The sequence below is a fragment of the Triticum aestivum genome, chromosome 3B (genome assembly GCF_018294505.1).
Source record: "Triticum aestivum cultivar Chinese Spring chromosome 3B, IWGSC CS RefSeq v2.1, whole genome shotgun sequence".
NCBI classification, from domain to species: domain Eukaryota; kingdom Viridiplantae; phylum Streptophyta; class Magnoliopsida; order Poales; family Poaceae; genus Triticum; species Triticum aestivum.
Genome location: NC_057801.1, coordinates 184,817,715 through 184,840,135, shown reverse-complemented (window position 1 = coordinate 184,840,135; position 22,421 = coordinate 184,817,715). Strand labels below are relative to the sequence as shown.

General features: G+C 43.6%; 1 protein-coding gene and 1 pseudogene across 1 annotated transcript; both read left to right on the top strand.

Annotated features, from left to right (window-relative positions):
* The first annotated feature begins 10,389 nt into the window (after positions 1-10,389).
* LOC123065191 (uncharacterized) lies at positions 10,390-12,617 on the top strand. The gene is made up of 2 exons (XM_044488540.1): positions 10,390-11,486; positions 12,204-12,617. Exons 1-2 carry the CDS (start codon positions 10,390-10,392, stop codon positions 12,382-12,384), a joined length of 1,278 nt encoding a protein of 425 aa, XP_044344475.1. The 3' UTR covers positions 12,385-12,617.
* Positions 12,618-15,247: 2,630 nt separating this feature from the next.
* On the top strand, positions 15,248-22,149 carry LOC123069275 (serine/threonine-protein kinase RIO1-like; annotated as a pseudogene).
* The last annotated feature ends 272 nt before the right edge of the window (positions 22,150-22,421 follow it).

Sequence of the window (22,421 nt, the reverse complement as noted above, 5' to 3'; positions counted from 1 at the left end):
GAGCTACACTACATATGCATGGGTATATGTGTAAAGGGCCATATCAGTGGACTGAACTGCAGAATGCCAGAATAAGAGGGGGATAGCTAATCCTGTCGAAGACTACGCTTCTGGCAGCCTCCGTCTTGCAGCATATAGAAGAGAGTAGATTGTAGTCCTCCAAGTAGCACCTCCAAGTAGTATCTCCAAGCAGCATAGCATAATCCTACCCGGCGATCCTCTCCTCGTTGCCCTGCGGAAAAGCGATCACCGGGTTGTCTGTGGAACTTGGAAGGGTGTGTTTTATTAAGTATCCGGTTCTAGTTGTCATAAGGTCAAGGTACAACTCCAAGTCGTCCTGTTACCGAAGATCACGGCTATTCGAATAGATTAACTTCCCTGCAGGGGTGCACCACATAGCCCAACACGCTCGATCCCATTTGGCCGGACACACTTTCCTGGGTCATGCCCGGCCTCGGAAGATCAACACGTCGCAGCCCCACCTAGGCAAAACAGAGAGGCCAGCACGCCGGTCTAAACCTAAGCGCACAGGGGTCTGGGCCCATCGCCCATAGCACACCTGCACGTTGCGAGGGCGGCCGAAAGCAGACCTAGCCTAGTGGCGTTCCAGTCCAATTCGGCGCGCGCCGCTCCGTCGCTGACGTCTGAAGTGCTTCGGCTGATACCACGACGTCGGGATACCCATAACTACTCCCACGTAGATGGTTAGTGCGTATAGGCTCGTAGCCAGACTCAGATCAAATACCAAGATCTCGTTAAGCGTGTTAAGTATCCGCGAACGCCGAACAGGGCCAGGCCCACCTGTCTCCTAGGTGGTCTCAACCTGCCCTGTCGCTCCGCCACAAGTAACAGTCGGGGGCCGTCGGGAACCCAGGCCCACCTCTACCGGGATGGAGCCACCTGTCCTTTCAGCCCCCTCGTCAGAATCACTTGCGGGTACTCAATGAGCTGACCCGACTTTAGTCACCATCTGTATAGTATGTATATATGTATAGTATATACCCGTGATCACCTCCCAAGTGATCACGGCCCGATAGTATAGCCAGGCAGACTGACAAGGATGTAGGGTCAATAATGATAAACTAGCATCCTATACTAAGTATTTAGGATTGCGGGTAAGGTATCAACAGGTGTAGCAACAATGTCAGGCTATGCATCAGAATAGGATCAACAGAAAGCAGTAACATGCTACACTACTCTAATGCAAGCAGTATAGAGAAGAATAGGTGATATCTGGTGATCAAGGGGGGGGCTTGCCTGGTTGCTCTGGCAAGAGAGAGGGGTCGTCAACACCGTAGTCGATCACAGGGGGTACCGGCAGTGGCCTCGGGGTCTACCGGAAAAAGTAACGGAGGGGGAACATAATAAATAACAGAGCAATCAAAGCATAACATGACGAATGCGGTGCTAGAGGTGACCTAACGCAGGGATAGGTGATACCGGTGAAGGGGGGAAACATCCGGGAAAATATCCCCGGTGTTTCGTGTTTTCGGGCAGAGGAGCCGGAGGGGAAAAGTTGTGAGTTTGATAGGTTAGGGGTGTGTGGCGGACGAACGGACTGCGTATCCGGAATCGTCTCGTCGCTCTGAGCAACTTTCATGTTGAAAATATTTTAATCCGAGTTACGGATTAAAAGATATGATTTTCTAAAGATTATATTAATTTCTGGAATTTAATTAATTAATTAATTAATTCGAAAATGAATTTATGACGTCAGCATGATGTCATGCTGACGTCAGCAGTCAACAGGGTTGACTTGGTCAACCTGACAGGTGGGACCCACTGGTCATAGACTGTTTAGGCTAATCACAGATTAGTTAATTTAATTACTATTTAATTAACCTAACTAGTTAATTAAATTAATTAAACCGGATTAATTAACTTAATTAATTCATTAGATGATTAATTAATTAATAATTAATTTTATTAAATCATTTTTTTATTTTTTTTTATTTTTATTTTTAATTCCTTTTTTTTAAACGTTATGGGCATGGGGCCCATCTGTCATAGGCCCATAGGGGCCTATCGGGTTCGGGCGCTCGGGTGCGGATGTCACCCGAGCGGGTGCCCATCGGAGCGGACCCGAGGCGACGGGACGGGCGCGTGGGTGCGCCGGAGCGAAGGTGAGGCGGGTGCGGGGAGTGAGGGCGCGGCCCTGGCGCCTGGCGCGGCTAGCAGCGCGGTCGGTGGCCACGGCCGGCCGGGAAGGCGCGACGGGGCGGAGGGAACGGGGTGGAGCCGCTGGCGGACGCGGCCAGCCAGGCGAAGCGGCATCGGCGCAGACAGTGTAGGGGAAGGGGTAGGGGGAGATGGGGTCATACCCCCGGTGCAGGGGTTCATCGACGAGGCGCGAGGAAGCCGGCGGGGAACGGACGGGGAAGCAGTCCGGCGGCGTCGTGGTTCCGGCGAGGGGGGGGGCCGAGCGGCGGCGGCGTCGAGGCCGAGCCCCAGTTCCAGATCCGGGGTGGAGGGCGACAAGGCGGCGCGGGACGGGCGTCGGGGCGAGGTGACGCCGGCGATCCGGCGACGGCGACGGCGCGAGCGATGGGGTCGGGACGACGAGCGGCTTCGGTTCGGGCGGCGCCGCGTGGAAGGAGAGGGGGCGCGGGGTCGAGGTGGTGGCGGTCGGTGGGGCGCGGTCGACGGCGAGCTGCGACGCGGCGACGGGGCGTCAGCTGCCGTCGGGGGGAAGAGGCGAGGTCGGAAGGGGGGGGTCGCGCCGGGGCGGCGGGCGTTCAAGCCCGATCCCGATTGGATCGGGGAGAGGGGGAGTGGGGGCGCGAGTGGTGGGGAGTGGGGGTGTCGGTGCCTAGGGTTAGGAGTGGAGGGGGTTATGGGGGAGTGGGGACGGGCCGGCCTAGTCGGCCTGGTGGCCAGCTGGTTGGGCCAAGGCCCAGCTGGCCTGGGGGGGGGGGTTCTTTTCCTTTTTTTTGTTATTTCTCTTTTCTGTTTTTGTGTTTTCTTTTCTTTTTATTTATTTTCTTTTTGTTTTTATTTTACTTTCTTTTAAGTTTACTTTTTACTTAAAATTTAAAATGATCCCTAAATTAGTAATACCATGAAACCCACTGCCACAAAAGGTTTTTTTTTTCCAAGACAGTTTAGTTTAGTATTTTATTTATTTATAAAAGCATTTAAATATCGGTTTTGCTACTGTTTTATTCATTTTAGATTATTTAAACATTTTATAAAAGTGTGGTTTCTTCACCATAACTACCTATGTATTATTTGGCAACCACCGAACATTTTTGTCTTAATTTTGAAAACTTTTATTGTTTTCTTTTATTTAAATTTTGAATTTGTTTCGGTTCTGAACTATCGAGAGTTTATCACAGTAACCGTGGTGACGTGGCATCATTAGCGGGGAATCACTGTAGCTTAATTATCCGGGCGTCACAGGGGCGCACCTCCGTGGGGCGGGACGCCGCCATGGAGATGGATTCCCTTGTCCGCCACCACGCAGCGGCACCATGGAGCCTCCCAGCGCCCCAAACCCTAGCGGAGAGAGAGGAGCTGCTCCTAGTACAGCACGCCATGGAAGGGATTTTTTTGGTATTTTTGTTGTTGTTTCTCTTCCCGATCTAATCATGTGGAAGGCCCTTTTTCTCACCATGATTTATTCATCTCCCCTTCCTCTGTTTTGTGCAGGTTGATCTAATGGCGAAGCTTCTTCTGCAGGACACCCTCCACCCCTCCCCTGCATCCACCTCCTACCCCCATACATGGTGAGCTACAACCTCTCTTTCTAGCCCTTGCAAATCTGATCTGGAGTGGACATGAATTGCAATTGTCATGGACACTACATAACAGCAAGTATTGGTTCAGTTTTTGTGTGAAATTCGATTGTCGTTGTGCTTTTTGATGCTTGCTTCAGAAAAATAAAATCATGGATAGATAGAAGATGGAAACAGTGAGCTTCCTTTCAAGTTAGTAATACTAAAAATCATTTGGCTCATCAATTTTTCATGTCTTGTGTTAAATCCACTCCATTGCAATCTGGCTATGTATGGATGGTTTGGTACAATTTGCCATGGATGAGTATAGTAGTTACGTACACATGTGCTCTGTAGTTTTAGTCCTTCTTGTGTTGCTGCACTTAGTCTAGAGATACAACAACATTAGTTAGGTCATGGATGGATGGATCAATACATACAGCTAGCACTGCTAGCAACAACAACAAAATAACCTTGTGATTGATTCTGTTGATGCTAGCATGCTCTATTAGTTTTGGAGCCCAACCATGGACTGTAAGTACTAAGCTAGCTCAAGCACACACACATGCAGCTTGATTTATTTCTGTAGATACTAGCAGCAGCACGCGTGTCTCCTATACTAGCTTGCTTAATTTCTGTACTAGATCAACGACACTAGCACTTACTTGTTTGTTAGATTCGGAGCAGCGGGCATCCTCCGTGGATGATGACGACAACCAGGTCATCCACCGCCACGACGACACCCCGCACATGGTCCAACTCGACTACAACATCCACCGCGTGACGGCGACGTGGTCATGTGCGGCATCGACCAACCTCCTCTCCTGTGAATCCGTCTCCTACATGTAGCTCCCGCTCTTGTGCTGCTATATTAGTACCTTGCTCTGTTTCATGCGTATGGGTGATTTTGTTTGTGCTTGTGTCATGGAAAAGATCATTCCTATTTATTTGTGCTCTGTTTTCTTTATTATCACGAGTTGCAAAATTAGTAGTGGGAAATAAACTTTTGTTAACTTGTTGGTTGAACCAATGGAACTACTGTTATATTTGATTTGTTGCTCAACTAGTGCTGCAATGATGGGACCGAATGATTGCATGACCCTAATGTTGGCCTATCATTTCAATTATCTTGGTCTTATAGATGTTATTGTTCCTGTCATATAGCACATGCTAGTTTCTTTATTGGTTGGCTGCTGGTTCTGTTTGTTCATATGCATAAGTGCTACTGTTTCTTTGTTATCTTATAAAGGATATAGTCCTTCATTTGTATATAGTCGTAACTCTCTTATTGATCAACATATACTGATTCATCTCTTTACTGCAATTACTCTGTGTACTTCATGATTTGCTCCTGTAGTGGTATAAAATTATAGTTTCTCTTTCAAGTTGGTATCTGTGTTTGATATATACTAGTCTTTATCTAAATACCATGTATTGGTATTTCTTGTATGGTTTAGTACATCATCTACTGGTGGTTTAGTTGTATATTGTACAGGACATAGTCCTGACGGTTGCATGTAGTGATAATTCTTTCTTTGCATTAGCTATTTCATATGTTTCAGATAATTTAGATGCATGCTTATACTCCTATCTATACCAGGTGCATGTGTTGTGCTTGTGTACCTATATACAGAATAGTACCCATGTGTAAGTGGGTGTATGTGTTCTGCTTATAGCAGATGTTTAGTAAATGTGCTATCAATGGCCTATTTCTTCTTGCAGGTTATGGATTATATCTTTCCTTGCCAATTCCCTCTCTCTTAAATCTGATTTGAATAGATGTTGCACTGGTCTCTTCACTTTCTTTCTTTCTCTCCTACTCTCACTGATAAGAACAGGTGCTCCTTAATCTTGCCATGCCAATGATGGTGTCCTGAGGCTCTCATCGTTACTTAAAGATGTTGCACTACTTGATCCAATGATGCAATAGTCCTAGCACTACTAGGTTGCCTGAGGACAATCCCTACTTCAAACCCTACCTCTGGGCTAGTTGATTAGTAGTGGGTTTGTTGGATTTCATCTGAAAACTAACCCAAGCTTAATTGAGGGATCCCCTAATCATGGAGTTAGTTCTAGTTTGAGTTGATCTTTGGGTTTGGCTTTGATCTATACTTTGCTGGCTCTACTTCTGTCTTTTGGGTTATTGGCTCCATTTATGCAGTGTTGGCTCTCTTCTATTGTTTCTTTGATCAACTTAATCTGATTGGGGTTTGACTAATGTTTCCAAACTCGTAAGTGCTAGCTCCTACAGCAAAGGCATTTTGCTAAGGGGAATGCTACATTTAAACCTTGATCAAATTTTTCATGTTTGTTGTTTCTTGTTTTGCAGGTTGATGAACTGGAAGAAAGAAGCAGAAGATGAAGAACTAGATAGTTTAGTATAGGTTTAGTTTAGGACTTTTTCTAGATACGCCCGCTATCTAGCGGGAGAGGGGAGGGAGCGTTGGAGGAACCGGATGAAGACGAGTTTCATCGTGATGATGCTCATCGTGATGACCGCAGCTCTCTTCTATGTGATGGTAGTTTAGATGATCGATATCGACTTGTAATGTGAAGACAAACTCGCTACTCGCGGTCTCGAGACTTGTAATATAATGTTCTATCTTTGTTCGGTCTTTTCAATTCGGAGACTAATATGATGAATTGTATTCGGAGACTAATATGATGAATTGTACTCAGAGACTAATCTTCTATTGTATTCGATGAATCTGTTGTTGATGTGTGCTGTCTATATTTTGTCCAATTATACATTTTGTTACCTGTGCAAAAAACAGAAAATTAAAAAAAAAACTAATATTCATACTAATGGCGCATCACATCACAGTGCGCCATTAGTATGCCGAAGTTACTAATGGCGCATCTTGTTGTTGTGCGCCGTTAGTATGCCAAAGCACCTGGGTATACATGGCCCCCTGGGAGGCATACTAATGACGCACTGTTGTATATACTAATGGCGCATCTGAGATGCGCCATTAGTATACCAGATACTAATGGCGCACCTGTGGTGCGCCATTAGTAAAATATACTAATGGCGCACCACTAATGCGCCATTAATGGCCAAATTAGGTGCGCCATTAGTAGGCCTTTTCCTAGTAGTGCCAGCCATGGCAAACTGCGGGTCATTACTTACTTTCATCGATATTGGTTCATACAGAGCAGTGCATGGAACTGCCTATTTCAAGGGAAGATATTTGGTTTTTCATTGTGGCAAAATATTGGGTGAAATACTAAGAGACTATACGAAGTTTATGTATGTCTACTTCCCCATTGGGTTTTTCATTTTGACAAAATATTAACTGAAATAGTTAGCGACTACATATACTTGGATTGTATATTAACTGGGTACTTAAACATAAAAAAGGGTACTTCATTCATTATTTTACTATTCTCATTTCTAATAATTTCTATACAAAGCTTGCTTTTATGTTACCTTTGTACCAAATAGCTGTGATTGCTCCTTGCTCGCATATTAGAGTAACTTGATCCATGCAGGAATCATGGGATTGAGAGACACATGGGTTGCTTTTGCCAATTTGCTTTTTGAAGCAAGGAATGATTTATACTATATTTTGCCAATTTGCTTTTGTTTTGTTATGATGCTTAGTTGACATTTGGGTTTTCTATTTTAGAAAATAATTAGCTAGAATAATTGGTTGCTATACTTATATTATATATGAGGCAAGGTAGTTCATACGTTGCTTTACTCTACCCTTATTATATGCAGTGTTAGTAAACTAAACTTTGAAGTACCGAATTTCTATGCTTCGTCTTGTTCAATTGAGGGCGACTGGTCAATTTTTCATGTCTACATAACAACAGATTGTTTACATCAAAGTGCAACCACACTAGTTAGTGATGCTTTTTGTACTGAATGTCTTTTGTCATAACATTGATTTGGCTAATTTACTTCACATATGGAGCCTGCCTTATTTAATTGTCTATTGATCTGTTTGTTCTATCCTCATTTTCACAAACAGTGGATAGTGTTTGTCATTTTCCATTGATTATCTTTTGTCATAACATTGATTTTGCTAATTTACTTCACATATGGAGCCTGCCTTATTTATTTGTGTAGTTATCTGTTTGTTCTATCCTCATTTTTTTAATTTAAGGTGGTTACCAATCTTTACATGTAGAAACAACGGAGAAAGCCTCGATCCAAAGTCAGAGAAGGGGAAGTGTCCTTTGCAGCTGCATTCAAAAGAAGGGGCATGAGATGATTTGTTATCTATAACTCACGGATATCAATTTGTCGAGCATTCAATCAGGGTCAGCGATAGGATAATAGAATTCACAAATCATGGTTTTATGGCAAAGTCTACATAACACTAAAAGAATATTAGGCTAATAAGATAAATCGACCGAAAAATGATAATATCTAAAATGTTGTTGATGGTGGTAGGTTCTATTTGATCTTAGTATCACAGTTTTGTTTGGTTATGTATGTGGAGTGATAGTATATCATAATATGACACCCTTTCCCTCATTTTACTTTTCCTAATATACTGAAATATTATTTTTTTTCGCATAAGCATATATTTACAACATCTATGGGGTTATTTCTTGTCATGTCATTTGAAATTATTTTATCTTTCCATGTAGAAGCATGTACCTGCCTCTACATTGGCTCTGGCTGAGATAAACTTGGACTGAGATGCCCAGGTAGTTTATCTTCTGCACCCTTGTGAAAAGGTCAGGAAGTGTTGCTCTGATTTTTAACACAGTCGAAAAATAACTCACGGGTCGTCTTTTTACCATGTATTAGTTTCAACATAAAGTATCGATGGAGCTCTATATCATTTCATTATTGGCACAAATCCAGTGGGCAGCCGAGCAAGGATGCTATGAATTACCACAGAATAGAAAAAATATCATGCAATATCAATATGTATTCTCTTTTCATTAAATAAATCTACTCTTTATTAAAGATTTCAGCATTCATACCAGTATAATTGTTACATACACCATAACATAAAAAATAAAGTGAGGGGTAAAAATTAATAGATAAAGTTTAATATCATGGTACAAAAAATTTCTCACATAATGTATCAATAGGCGCGGTGTGCCGCCGCACGGGCATAGCTAGTTGTGAACTAATAAACAACACTAGGGTAGTACCACTATGACTACACATCCTAAATCAAGCAAATCAAGGGTTCAACCAAATTTTGGACAACTCTCTAAAATGGCAACGAATTTATGGAGGAAAAGAAAGGGAACGGAGGAGTTTACCTAGTAGGAGGGATTGGAGATCGAATCCACGGATTAAATCTTCAGATCTGAGAGGGATGTGGGGGGGGGGGGGGGGGGGTCCGATGGAGGCGCCGCCGCTGCTCTCTGTCCAGAGAGCAACTTCCTGGAGAGGGGGAAGAACTGCCTAGTCGGGCTGTGCCGATGCGCTTAAGTCACTGTGCAGCGCCTAAGCACTAGGCGCTGCACATTAAGATGTGGCGCCTATATATGGCTTAGGCGCTGCACGACTGGCTATGGGGCCGCGCCTGGCCCCGGGCTGCCACGCTGGCCGAGAGTGTGACGCCTAAGACAACGACGCTGCATGGTGGAGTGCAGCGCCCTACTGTCAGGCACCATACAAAACGGCCAGTTTGTGGAAAAAATTCAGGGGCAGTTTAAATCTTGAATTGATTTCGTCCTCAGGTCAAATACTCCATCCGTTTCAGTTTACAAGTCCTACACGTATACTTAGGTTGCCAATTTTATCACTCTAATATAAACTATATAAACAAAAATTATTCGGTTTGAAAATAGAACATCTGAAGTTTATATTGATATATTTTTAATAATATATGACTTGTATTATGTTAGTCAAATTGACGACCTAGGGGTACGCGCACACCCTATAAACCAAGAGAGAGGGAGTATGTGTTTTCTGCCTCATTTCTCACAGACCCCTCCCACACACGAAAACGAAGCACACACAGCCTCCTCCACAGCCAATCCGACGCTAGGGTTCTGCCGACACGAGCCGCCGGCGCCGCGGTCACCAGAGATGGACGCCGCGGAGATTGCGGCGAAGGTCTGCGCCCTCGAGGCCGCGCTCGCCGCCAAGGCCTCCCGCATCTCTGGCCTGGAGGCTAGGGTCTCCCTTCTCGAAGCCGAGAACACGCGCTTCAGGAAGGCCGTGCCCAATGTACAGTCAATGGGTCATTCAGGCAACCAGGGCCCAACCTTCGGTCGATTGGACGAGGGTTTCGGCGATGAGGACGTCGACCGGTGATCGTTGGCGAGAGCGGCGACGAGGACAACGACCGGGGTAGAGGACGGTGCTGCAGGGATGAAGGACGTTGTTGCCGTTCGTGCGCGCGAGGAAGGAGGCGATAGAAGGGTGTGATATAACGGCCCTAGTCAAACGGATCTGATGCTCGGCAGGCCCCGGCCGAACATCGCCCTTTTTAGAAATGACCAAGATTAATTTATTTGACAGAATGTGAACGTTTTATGACAATCCTTTACCCTAGCATTTTCTTACAGAGCGAATCACGTAACGAATTTTTTGCAACGAGCCAGCGAGCGGGGAGTTCCCGAGATTCCGCGCAAATCTTCTCATTTCTCAGAGACCCCTCCCACACACAAAAACGAAGCACACGCAGCCTCCTCCACAGCCAATCCGACGCTAGGGTTCTGCCGCCACGTCCCGCCGGCGCCGCGGTCGCCAGAGATGGACGCCGCGGAGATCGCGGAGAAGGTCCGCGCCCTCGAGGCCGCGCTCGCCGCCAAGGCCTCCCGCATCTCTGACCTGGAGACTAGGGTCTCCCTCCTCGAAGCCGAGAACACGCGCTTCAGGAAGGCCGTGCCCAATGTACAGTCAATGGATCATTCAGGCAACCAGGGCCCAACCTTCGGCCGATTGGACGAGGGTTTCGGCGGAAACAAGCAAAACTCAGTGGGGGGCCATCTGGTGAATGGTTCTGCAGAGGTCAGTGACGGCGGGGCAGAGGGGATGGCTGTTGGCGTCGCCATTAGGAGTAGCGCGGAGGAGAGCCTTCTTGCTGTCCCGGCTCCTTGGGAGCGCAAAGTGCCGCCGGTGATTGGCGAGAGCGGCGGCGAAGACGAGATCGAGGATGCTGATGTGGGTCTTGAAGATGACGATGTTTCGATTATGCCACGAGGCAATAAGCGTAAAGCGATGATTACCAGCGATAGCGATGACGAGGACTGGAATGACAAGGATGGTAAAGCGCAGGAGAAGTTGGGTGTTACACCCGGTGGAAAGCGTTTGTTACGTGGACTCAGTGATGATGAAGATGATGCTGAGGATGTTTGTGTGGTTAGGCCAGAGCATGTGCCATGTGTAGCTGAGACAAGGATTGAAGATGAGGACGAGGACGAGGATGATGGAACCTGCATTCTTGAAGTGCTTCCGAAGATGAAGGACAAGAGGGGGAGTAGAGATTATGGTGAATTGGGTGAAGAGTATGTGGAGAGTGAGGATGATTCAGCAGAAGCCAGTAGTATGGAAGGATTTATAGATGATGAGGATTGTTCAGAAAATTATAATGAAGAGCCTGTTGAGCCAGAAGAGTCTGACGGTTATGTGAACTATAAAGATGTTATGGATGCGCTACGTCGCAAAAGGAATGCTAATGGTAAGGGCTGGGACTATGAGGCAGAGATGCTCTCAGCATTTGAGGAACAAGCTGAACTTTGCTTGAAAGCTGTATGCGCCCTCTACCGAAAGCAAACTGAGGAAGAACAGTCAGTTAAAGCCAGTATGGTGCATAATGGACAAGGATTTAACCAGATGGATGCTGTTAGGTATTCCCTCAGTATAATTAATTTATGTATATGCATTGCTAGTATAAACTGTAACTGATAGCTCTGCAATTATTTTACACAATTATGCATGCTGCATTTGTGATTTAGCTTTACCTCAACATAATTTGTGCCGCTTATTGCCTGCAAAATGTAGACTTCAGAAGGAGACTTGCCTTGTTTGTCATGATAACTTATTAACTTGCATCTACACCTTATAATTCCAAAAGTACAGTTTTAGGTAAGAAGAGATTCCCTGAGTGGACTAACAAACATCCCTCATGCCGGTTGATGTGTTGATCATGCCTTACACGGATTTTGATGTTCAGTTCTATTTGGAAAGTACCTCGGTTTTCCATGTGCATTGTAGGGCCTTGTCAGACTACATTGGTGTCAAAATTGAGCTACCTTGATTACTGTTAAGGATCCTCGTAATCACGTGTACAGGGCGCCCTGACTAGCGCTCATTGGTGGTGTATTTGTTCTGGTTCTCAAGTTTAATTTTTGGTCATTTGGTGTAATGGATTAATAAATATCTAACATAATTATATTTGTGACGCGATTGAATAATAATAATAGTACACATCAAGCATATGCAGTATTTACTTCTGTCTTCATTTTACAATGTATGTATCGCTCCAATCATAAGAGAAGATCAAGTGCTAGAATTCAATAAGAGTTTCTGTTTGTCTCATGATTCAAATTGTTTTCTTTGTTTAGGGGATCTCACATAGCAGAGTTTCTTCTGGATGGTGATGCTCTTGGATCGCCTAAGAAAACTGTCGATGATTTGGAAAAATACGACAAATATGCTCTCAAGTTCTGTCAGAGGATCGCTAAGCGTTACTCTAAACAGCTGTTTGCGATATATCAGAACAAGGATGACCCCTACTTTCCCTGACTGGTAATGCTTAACTCCAGATGCTGACCTTTGCGTGGCCCTTGTAATATTTTGCATACTCAAGCCTGTCCTAGTCATTTTTTGTGTATATACGTTCAGTTGTCGTTTCTTCTGATGCAGTTAGGGCATGCTAAAGTTAGTTTTGGGGGATGGTAACCATCCTATGTAAATCACTAGGATGCATGTTTTTAAGAAAAGTGGTGGTCTGATCTCTGATGCGGTTTCCGCTGTGGTACCAGTGCCTCTTTTGGAGATGATGCTCAACTGCCGATTCACACACAAAGCTGCATATTTATTTAGTAAAGGTAGTATACTTTTTAGTGCAAAACAGGAAACCGAAAGCAACAGCAACAACAATGACCCGAATTGAACTCGCAGGAGCATGGGTTAGTTTGCTAAATCCGTGTTCACGTTGATTAGCCTCGGTGATGGTCCAACGGCAAGATTTTTGGCATGCTCCATGGCTTGAGGCGAAAACCGGAAGACATTGTCCCTTCTAGTTTTGAAATCTCCAAAGCCTCCAATGGTAATGCGAAGAAGGCCTTCGTGGGTGATGCCTGGATTACGCAACATCAACACCTCAGGAGGTATTAATATGGATCATGTGTAAGAGTTCTCTCCCTTTGGAATATGCTTTAGCATGTGAACCTATACGAGGGGATGGCCGACACTATCACTTGGAAGTTCCAGCAACCACTTGGCATCCTCAGCTTACTATACATAGTTTGAAGGCATCACTTCCACGGTCATGAGACATATCATTTGGAATAACTTAGGAATGCAATTTCTCTGCGTGGTTAAACTATCAAAATAGAGTGTGGATGGTGATCGCCTACAAAGAAGAGGTTGGCCAGATTGTGGTCTTCGCAAGTTGTGCGGGTGGGAACTGGAGATCACCTCCCACATTTGCCGATTTTTCATTCATTTTTGGTCCATGGTTCGAGATTGGGTTGGCGTAATTAATTCTATGGTTGGCGGATTCATTTTATGTTAAGGGTGTGGCCTTCATTTATTCATCTTCATGTCGGCTGGAGTAGGGCCATGTCTAGCTAGCTATGCTTGTTTCTCGGGAGATATAGAATGAAAGAAGTGCAAGGATTTTTGGAATCACTCTTTAATGCCTCAAATCGTCATTGCCAAAATTAAAGGGTGGCCAAAAATTGGTGTGGGCCCGTGCCAAGCATTTGAGATATATGTAATGCCGCGAGAGTAAGGCTTTTGTTGCCTATGGGTGTATATTCATATTGATGCTATTTTGAATTTTGATACATGAGAATAATTACAGTCATATTGATTCACTAGATAAAAATTCATATAGGAAAAGTAAGATACGAGTGTAAATTTTATATCATATTTTCTTTTGCGAAAAAATCTTGTATATTACTCAAACGGTGTGGCTAGGTCTCAGTCGACCAAGTCTCAGTCAAGTGATATAATATATAAAAAGAAGAAGGAAAAAAATAAAAATATTTTTTTGTACGAATCTCCACGCAAGATTAAAGACATATAGCATCGACTGAGACATAACGAAGTCTCAGTCGACTGAGACTTAGCAAAACTGTTACTCAAAACTTAGGGATTACAATCAAGTTCACATTACTCCTTTAAAAGGATGCTGAAGTATGCGCCTCATGAGGCATCCTCGCTCGTGCTTGCCCTTCACGTCGTCTGACCGGCGTGCGCCATAGGTCGTTGCCTGCATGGCGGATTTACCCCTGTCTTATCGTGCTGGGGTGTTCTTCACGCCGACGATCTCAGGGTCCATGATGTGCGGGCCGTGGGTACGCTCGGGGCCACATTTTTTTGTAGTGACTGTCACCGTGGCTTATTCGGTTTATTGGCCTTCGCTGAGTCAGTTTTGATTTCAAATTTTCGATACACATTCTATATTTTTCGTATACATTAGAAATATAATTTATATACACATTTATATTTTCCTAATACATGAATAACAATTTTGAGAACTTATATTTTCTATGTATACTTTTTCGTACATGTTGTTCACTTTTGTTATACATCATTAATATTCTCAAAATTCAGATTTAACATGTTTTAAATACATGATCAACAATTTTCAAAGCATATTTTTTATGTCTATTGTTTCCAAACACATTGTACATTTTTAGCATACAACAGGACCCTTTTTTTATATACATGTTTGACATTTTTTAAATACATTACTTACATTTTTTCACATATATGTTTTGATGTCCTTTTTCATATACATTATATTTTTTACAATAAAAATAATTTTTATACATATTTAACATTTTTAAATGTGCGATTAATATTTTTCATTTTTTGTATAAAGTGACTTTTACAATAGATATATTTAGGCAAACCAACCCGTGGTTGAACGGTCAGGAGATAGTGATATCCCCAGCTCACCAGGGTTCAAATTCTAGACTTGACCCCGGTGCTCGTATTTTCTGGATTTATTTCAGCCCTTCTGGCGATGTGCATTCGGTGGGAGGAGGCATTTTCGTCGACTAAGAAAAGCGTCTATGTCGACTTCATCAATCTCAAGATGATGTGATGGCTCGGTTTCTCAGAGGTGCTCATAGGGGCAGGGTATGCGTTTTTTGCGTTCATTGAAGTGAGTGTATGTGTGTGTGTTCACGAGCGTATGCATGTATGCATGAGCACCTGTGTCTGTGTGTTAGATATATTCAGTATAATTTAAAATATAAGCAAAAGTAATAAAAAATGCAAAAATGTGAAAAAGATGGAAGAAAAGAAAGCGCTGAACGACTGTGGTCTGCGCTGGGCTGGCCCATTTCTGGCGGCTGTTACACGTGAGGCTGCGCTACATCTTGCTATAAGCGAGACATAGTCGCACCCTCCGGGACACGGGAGGGCTGCAGCCAGTTCTGTAGAAGCCCACCTGCTAACCCTAATTGCCAGCTCAGTTTTTTTTTCTCTAACAGAACAGGGCACAAGGTTGTGTCGAGCGACCGCACGAGCGCGCTGCCGCCGCCGCCGCCGCCTGTAGTCGCCTCCGCCGCCCATCGCCAGCAAGGTAACTTCTTAATCCCTGCTCTCCTCCAGTCATACCGCGCTGTTGCCTCCTGCATGTCGTGCTCCTCCGGTGCGCTCGCCGCTGGGGCGCTTGCTTGCTGCTGCGTGTGCTTGGTGACTGCGTGCGTGTGAGCTGGTTGCTGCTTGCTGCTGGGAGCTGGTGCTGGCTAAACATGTAAGGACCGCTACACAACATGTAGGGACATCAAAGGTGCAATCATACTAGTAGATCCTAGCGGCCGTGTTAAGCCTGCAGACTTTGGAATGGCTAAACATGCAAGGACTTGAAAAGAGGCTCCCAGCATCTAGCATCTGGTTGCAGACATTTTATAATTATTTTATATATACTCGCCGTATCGCTGTTTCTAGAAATTGCCGTATCTCGTATCGTGGTGTCCCCATCCCTGTATTCATGCTTCATAGGTTTCCCTGTTCCTGCAGAACCGCACAGCCATGGCCACCGCCGTCGCCACAGCCACCTCACTGTTGCACGACCAGCGAACCTTCACTTTGCAGCAGGGTGAGTTGGATGGGCGCTTTGCGGATGCCGAAGAGAAACCAGCAGCAGCATCCGAAGAGCCCGCAGAGGCGGAGGAGGGCGAGGATGAGGACGATGATGAGGATGAGGAGTATTGGTCCTACCATGACGTGGGCGAAGCCCTAGACTGGCTTGATGCCACGGAGGGCCCGGATGGCTCGACACGTATTTCCTCAACATTCTCGGCTGCCGGAAGCGCAGCTGCGGCGCGGAGGCCTAACGCGCACGGCGGCATGCTCGCGCGCACACTCCAGCCACTCTCCAACCGCACACAGAAGCTTGCCTCGCACGTCCGCGCCGCTCCTTTGGAGGTATGCAGTTTCAACTCCTCACCTTGGATCAGTATACTGATCAGCTTGTGCTGTAACATTTATTGGACGTATGCTATCAAGGATTAGGGTTCAATGGTTCACTATCTTTTGGTTAAAGTTGGTTACCTGAAATTACTAAAGAGAACAGTTGCACTTCATATTGGAGCTAGGCCTAGTAGTATCAGCTAGGGAAATTCTAAGTTTCCAACATCGCTCTGCAAACCACTAACTGAAATAATTCGGCTCAAGTTTTGATGTCTGTTTCTTTATTGATTTTTATGTAACACCAGTGCCTTAACATAAGGATATTGTTATCTGAACAAAACACCGGTCATGCTTTATTCATCTGGGTGTTATAGCTTTCTTGCTGATTATTTTATGTCGTGAGTTTTGAACAACTCAGGAGTGGGAAGGTAGAATGAACGTGGGGATGTCAAATTCTGTGACGACTGCAATCAGGGACAGCATAAGAGATACTGCAATTGGGAAAACAAGGAACACTGGGAAGGCAGATCGTGCTACAGTTGAACAGGTTTGTACATTTTTTGCTGCTTGGTGATGCTTATTTCATTCTCTGCTTGGAAGTTGAATCTGTTCACTTTCATATTCCTTCAGCAAATTAAGAATCAATCCTTTAGCCTTTCACCCTAATTTGCTTTCTGTCAAGTGGCTGTCTGTTTGAAAAGTTTCCCCCCTCATCAAGTATGCAGTAAATCAAAGTTTATTTACTTATAAAATGTTTGGTTTGATGTACATGAATAAGAATTCTTATTCAAGACTTGAGATCCGCTTCATTTTCTATTGCCTGTTGTGTAAGTTCGTGAAGCAGAAATTTGTTAGTTTGAAGTTCAAGCATTGCTCTTTTAGTGCCTACTGCATTTCTGTTTATGAGTTCTGCTGACTAATTAGGTACCGTTGCTTCAATGCTGATAAGCGAGGGGTGATCTGATCTATTTATTTTTCCTCTTATGCACTTTGTTTAATTAATATTTCTTGTCATTGTGGGCCCTCAAAAGAATGCTCTCTATTGCACATGTGATTTGATTACTTGATCTGATGATCGCATGATATTTTCAGTTCTTATAGGCAGTGCACACTTGCTCATTCGTCTATCCAGATAAAATTATGAATTTTGATTAACTGGGAAAGACAAAAACATGCTTGAGCTCTGTAGTCTATGTAATGAATGATGTTTTGGTGAAGTAATTTTTCTGAACATTCGATTTTTTTCTTTATATGCAGGCTATTGACCCAAGGACCCGCATGGTTTTGTTCAAAATGTTAATCCGTGGTGTTTTTAATAACATAAATGGTTGCATTTCTACCGGAAAAGAGGTAATCTTCAATTTGCAGTGCACATCGTAGCTACAAGGCATCCGCTACTTGCCAATTTCATTGCACCCGCGGATTTAAAAATAATATTATGAGAAAAGTATGTGGAGCATAGCTTACTTTAGCTGTTGACGGACAAACATAGAAAAGGCATCCCATACTACAAGTTGCTCTTTTTATTCATCGTTCTAGAAATCTATAATTAGAATAACATACTCAATATTAACTTTGGCATTTGATTTGGTTTCCTTTCCTTTGTAGGCAAATGTATATCATGCAACAAAGACAGATGGCAGTGAGTTAGCAATCAAAGTCTATAAAACTTCAGTGCTTGTTTTTAAGTAAGATATGGATTTTATACTTGCTTTGTCTTATAATAACTGGATACTCATAGCTACACCAGAATGCTGTTTATGGGCATTTTGTTGTATCCTTTCAACACTTCTAAATTGTTTTGATTCAGAAAGGTTCCCGTCTGAACAAAGTACACACTTCCTTGTTGCAGGGATAGAGATCGATATGTTCAAGGAGATTATCGTTTTAGACATGGTTACTGCAAGCATAATCCTCGGAAAATGGTAAAGACTTGGGCTGAAAAGGAAATGCGAAATCTTTTACGGTATGAAATATTCTCATTAAGCATGCTTTATTCATGATTTTCATTCCAGTAAATTGGCAAGCTGTTTCTCAATGGGATTCTGTTGTTGAATTGGGTTTAATTTTTTGGGGAAAAAGAGGATGCATTTGGAGGCATAATCTGTTGCTATCCTATATCTGTTCTGTCTCTCTCTGAATTAAATTCCCGCCCTATATAATTGTTATCTTCTTCTGCAATACTTTGCAAAATGCTTTCAGTTACTGAAATAGAAAGATTTGCACTTCTCTCCCTTGTTCAGAGTTAGAGCAGAAGGAATCCGATGCCCGAAGCCGTTGCTCTTGAGGCTTCATGTTTTGGTGATGGAATTTATAGGTAAAACTTGTGGTGACACTTGCTTATTCAATGCCTATCAACATTTTCCTATAGAAATGGTATCATATCATGACCTAATAATTGTTCAAAACATACACCTTGTAGCAGAACATCCCACAGAACAGTACTTTCATATGTATTATCATTTCGTCTAATAAATTGAGTTGGCTCTCCTTCAGGAAAAGGAGGTTGGGCTGCTCCTCGACTTAAGGATGCTGCTTTGTCGGATGACAAATTGCGTGAAACTTATTTTGAGGTACATGATGTATGCAAAGATTAAGTACCAGTTGAAATGTCAGCTGAATATGGTCCTTACCTGTTGAAGAATGAATAAGGAACCACATAGTACCCAAACATTAGATTCTGGGTACTCTTATAGTACCATTTTCCGATATACTTACTGCAGCTTATTTTCAGATTGTTACAATAATGCGGACACTTTACCAAAAGTGCAAGCTTGTCCATGGTGATTTGAGTGAATACAACATTCTTTATTTTGAGGTAGTTGAGCACTTTTGATTAAGCCTTCTTAACCTCTTTCATTTCCCTGTCAACCAGGTTCCTCATTCTTATTTGCTTGTTGTGCAGGGACACTTGTACATCATCGATGTTTCACAGTCTGTCGACCTTGACCATCCTTCAGCTTTGGATTTCCTGAAGGAAGATTGCTTGCATGTTAATGTGAGTAAAATTAAATTAAAATTGATCAGACATGGATAACTCGTGGTATTTAATACGTGTGCAATGCTGTTTTCAGGATTTCTTTGAAAAACGTGGTGTTGCTGTCATGACAGTAACAGAGCTATTTAATTTCGTTGTGGATCAAAATATCGCTGATGAAGATGTTGATGATTACTTGGAGAAGGCATGTCCTTATTTTACTTTCAGTAGTTACATGACTTTGTGATCATTGATTTGACAAAAGATCCAATGGGTTAACAATATTGTGGTTACAACAGGTTCAGCAAAAGATTTAGGAAAATGGAGATAGAGCTGCAGATGATGATGAAATTGCTCCGACAGTCTTGGTGCAGGTAGGACTATGATTATTGTCATTACTATGCATTTGTGCAGCTTTGCCAAAAATATCGTCTACAACTACGAAGCACCGATATGGCAACACCAATACGGCGATACGGGATACGGCAATTTCTAGAAACAGCAATACGGCGAGTATATATAAATAATTAATAAAATGATAATAAAGACAAAACATAATAGAATGAGTGAGGTGAGATAAAAATACTGCCCCATTGGTAATTGTTTGCCTCCATGCCTCTTTCAAGTCCTGAATGATCATCCATGTCCTCATGGTGTATGCAAAATAGAAAATACATCATATGATAGTATCAGACTTTGTCAATTTGAGATGCACAAGCATGAAAAGTTGAAACAGTAAACAAGCTGGCTTGTAGCTTCCTTGTTCCAAACTTTCAAGTTCCAACAGCAACAAGTCCCAAATCTGAATTGTGAATTCTTAATGGCCATAGACAAACAATGCAAAAGTTCACCAAGATAACATGATAATATGAAGATACAAGGCTGAGGTGGCCATAGATCAAACACCCCGCAGATGCCATGTCGTATTTCCTCCACGACCTGATGACTCTGCTGCTAAGTGTTGTAGCATACTTCCATAAAGGATATTTCTGGTTGACAACACCATGCCCAGCCTCTTCACCTTGAACATCGATGTTGTTGCTCGCAGTACCACCAAGTGAGGATTGGCTTCCTGCCATGCCACTCCTCACAGATGCCATGTTGTATTTTCTTCCCTAAGCACTAGGCAGTAGCAGCAACATCAGCAAAGCAATTGCATGCAGCCAGGCAGTAACATCAACAAGCTGTAGGCAGTAGCAGCAAAGCAATAGCAAACACCAAGCAGCCAAGCAATAGCAAGCACCTAGCAACCAAGCAGTAAGCAGCAACATCAGCAAGCTCTAGGCAGTAGCAGCTAGCCAGCAATGCAGCAACATCAGCAAGCAACTACAATCTACAAGCAGCCAGCAAAGCATAGCCCGATTCGTAACAAGCAGTAGCAACCACTAATGATTGAGGACAAACAGATGAATGGATAGATAAACTAGAGAGGAGCAGAATTCGCCGGAGCTACTTGCTGGCGAGTGGCGACTGGACACGGCGACGGAGAAACACTATTCAGTCGAGGCAGCGGCTTGGTGAGTCGACAGGGCAGTGAGCCGATTCTAGGTGGCAAGCGACTCCAGTCTGCAGTGGTGGCAAGGCGTCGTGCGCGTCTCCCCTGCCGTGCGAACAGAGTGAAAGAGAGAGGGGGGGGGGGGCAGTTGTTAGGGTTAGTACTGGGCTGCCCGTATCCCCCTGTGTGTGGACAGTGAACAGCCTGTATCGGCGTTTTTCCCTTTTTTTTAAAGAAACCGAAAAATATGATACTCCAGCGATACGTGTATCGCGCCGTATCAGCCGTATCAGCGCCGTTCCGGACGGGGATACACCTGTTCTGAACGTATCGGTGCTTCAGAGGTACAACTGTGAGCATCTTCACTTCTTCAGTGAGGGAGAGACCCTAATGTCTGAGGCATATGTTTATTTATTGTATATTCTGTTACTTGTCAATCATCACTATTTTATACTCCCTCCGTCAGGAAATACTTGTCCTCGAAATGGATAAAATACCATTTCGAGGACAAGTATTTCCGGACGGAGGGAGTACTATGTTTTGATTCAAGGTCCACAACTTGTTTGGGACTAAGGCTTTGTTGTTGTTGTTGTTGTTGTCGTTGTTGTTGTTGTTGTTGAATGTTTTATCTCATGTACATAATTTATCATATTGATTTCAGTTAGTCTTATCTCCCATATCTCTTGCTCGAGTTTGTACCTTGTGCTGCGTGTTATTCAGTTCACTTGCTAATAATATTATCTGCTTTGCTCTTTTTGATAGACGTTGGATTATGTGAAGCAATGTGAGGCAGATATTGTCAGCATGTCAATGATGCAACGCCCATCTGTTGGTTATGAGCCAACAGCAGATAAGCTTTATGACCAGCCACTGTTAGGATTTGTGCGGACTAAAAATGAGCATAGTGAAAACCAGGAAGCACGACCGGCACAAAATACACCGGAAGAACCCTTGGACCTGCAAACCAAGTGCTGCTCCTTGGAGAACAAGGAGGAAGATGAATCGGGTGACAGTGAATCTTGCTCCAGTTCCGACGAAGATGGTTCATGGCACGAGTCCACAAAGATGGGGCCCGAGGAAAGGAAGGCTGCTCGCAAGGAAAACAAAAAAAAAGTGAAGGAAGAGAAGAGGGAAACCCGCAAGACGAAGATCCCCAAGGCTGATAAGAAGAAGAGGAAGAAAATGGCGAAAGCTAAGTGCAAGCGGTAGTGGATCACCGGTGGCAATCCACATGGTTGACACCATCAATTTTGTTATACTAGTCTAGTTCCACTCAGTCTTGTGAGCGATGTGTTGGATGTGCTTTCTTTTTGTTGTAGTCCTAAATGTATTGCTTAAAAGCAAATGCCGTAGAAGATCAACTCTTGCTGCAACATTATAAGATATTGTGAGTTGTGTATGCTTAATGCGCCTGAATGATATATCTTGTTTTCTTCTGTTCTGCCGGTGATTTCTAATGTAAACTATGGATGAGAACGTCAATTCTTTATGGGTCTACAAAATTGGCGATAAGTTGTTCTCGAGCTCAACCTCAAATCGCACAGCAAATGCAGTACATATTGAATGTATGATGTGAAGATAAAGAAAGGAGATGGATGCCTATACGGTGTGATACAACTTACATTATGTCCTTAGAGGCAGTGTGTACTGCATTTGGACCTCTCAAATCGCCTCAAACGCCCGGCTGACCGGCACCCCTCATATCCAGCCTAA

What these genes read in the sequence shown, in the direction of transcription:
- LOC123065191 (XM_044488540.1), top strand. Translation starts at nt 10,390, where the DNA reads ATGGACGCCGCGGAGATCGCGGAGAAGGTCCGCGCCCTCGAGGCCGCG. An exon ending in AACCAGATGGATGCTGTTAG is followed by an intron (nt 11,487 to 12,203) that starts GTATTCCCTCAG and finishes TTCTTTGTTTAG; the next exon opens with GGGATCTCACATAGCAGAGT.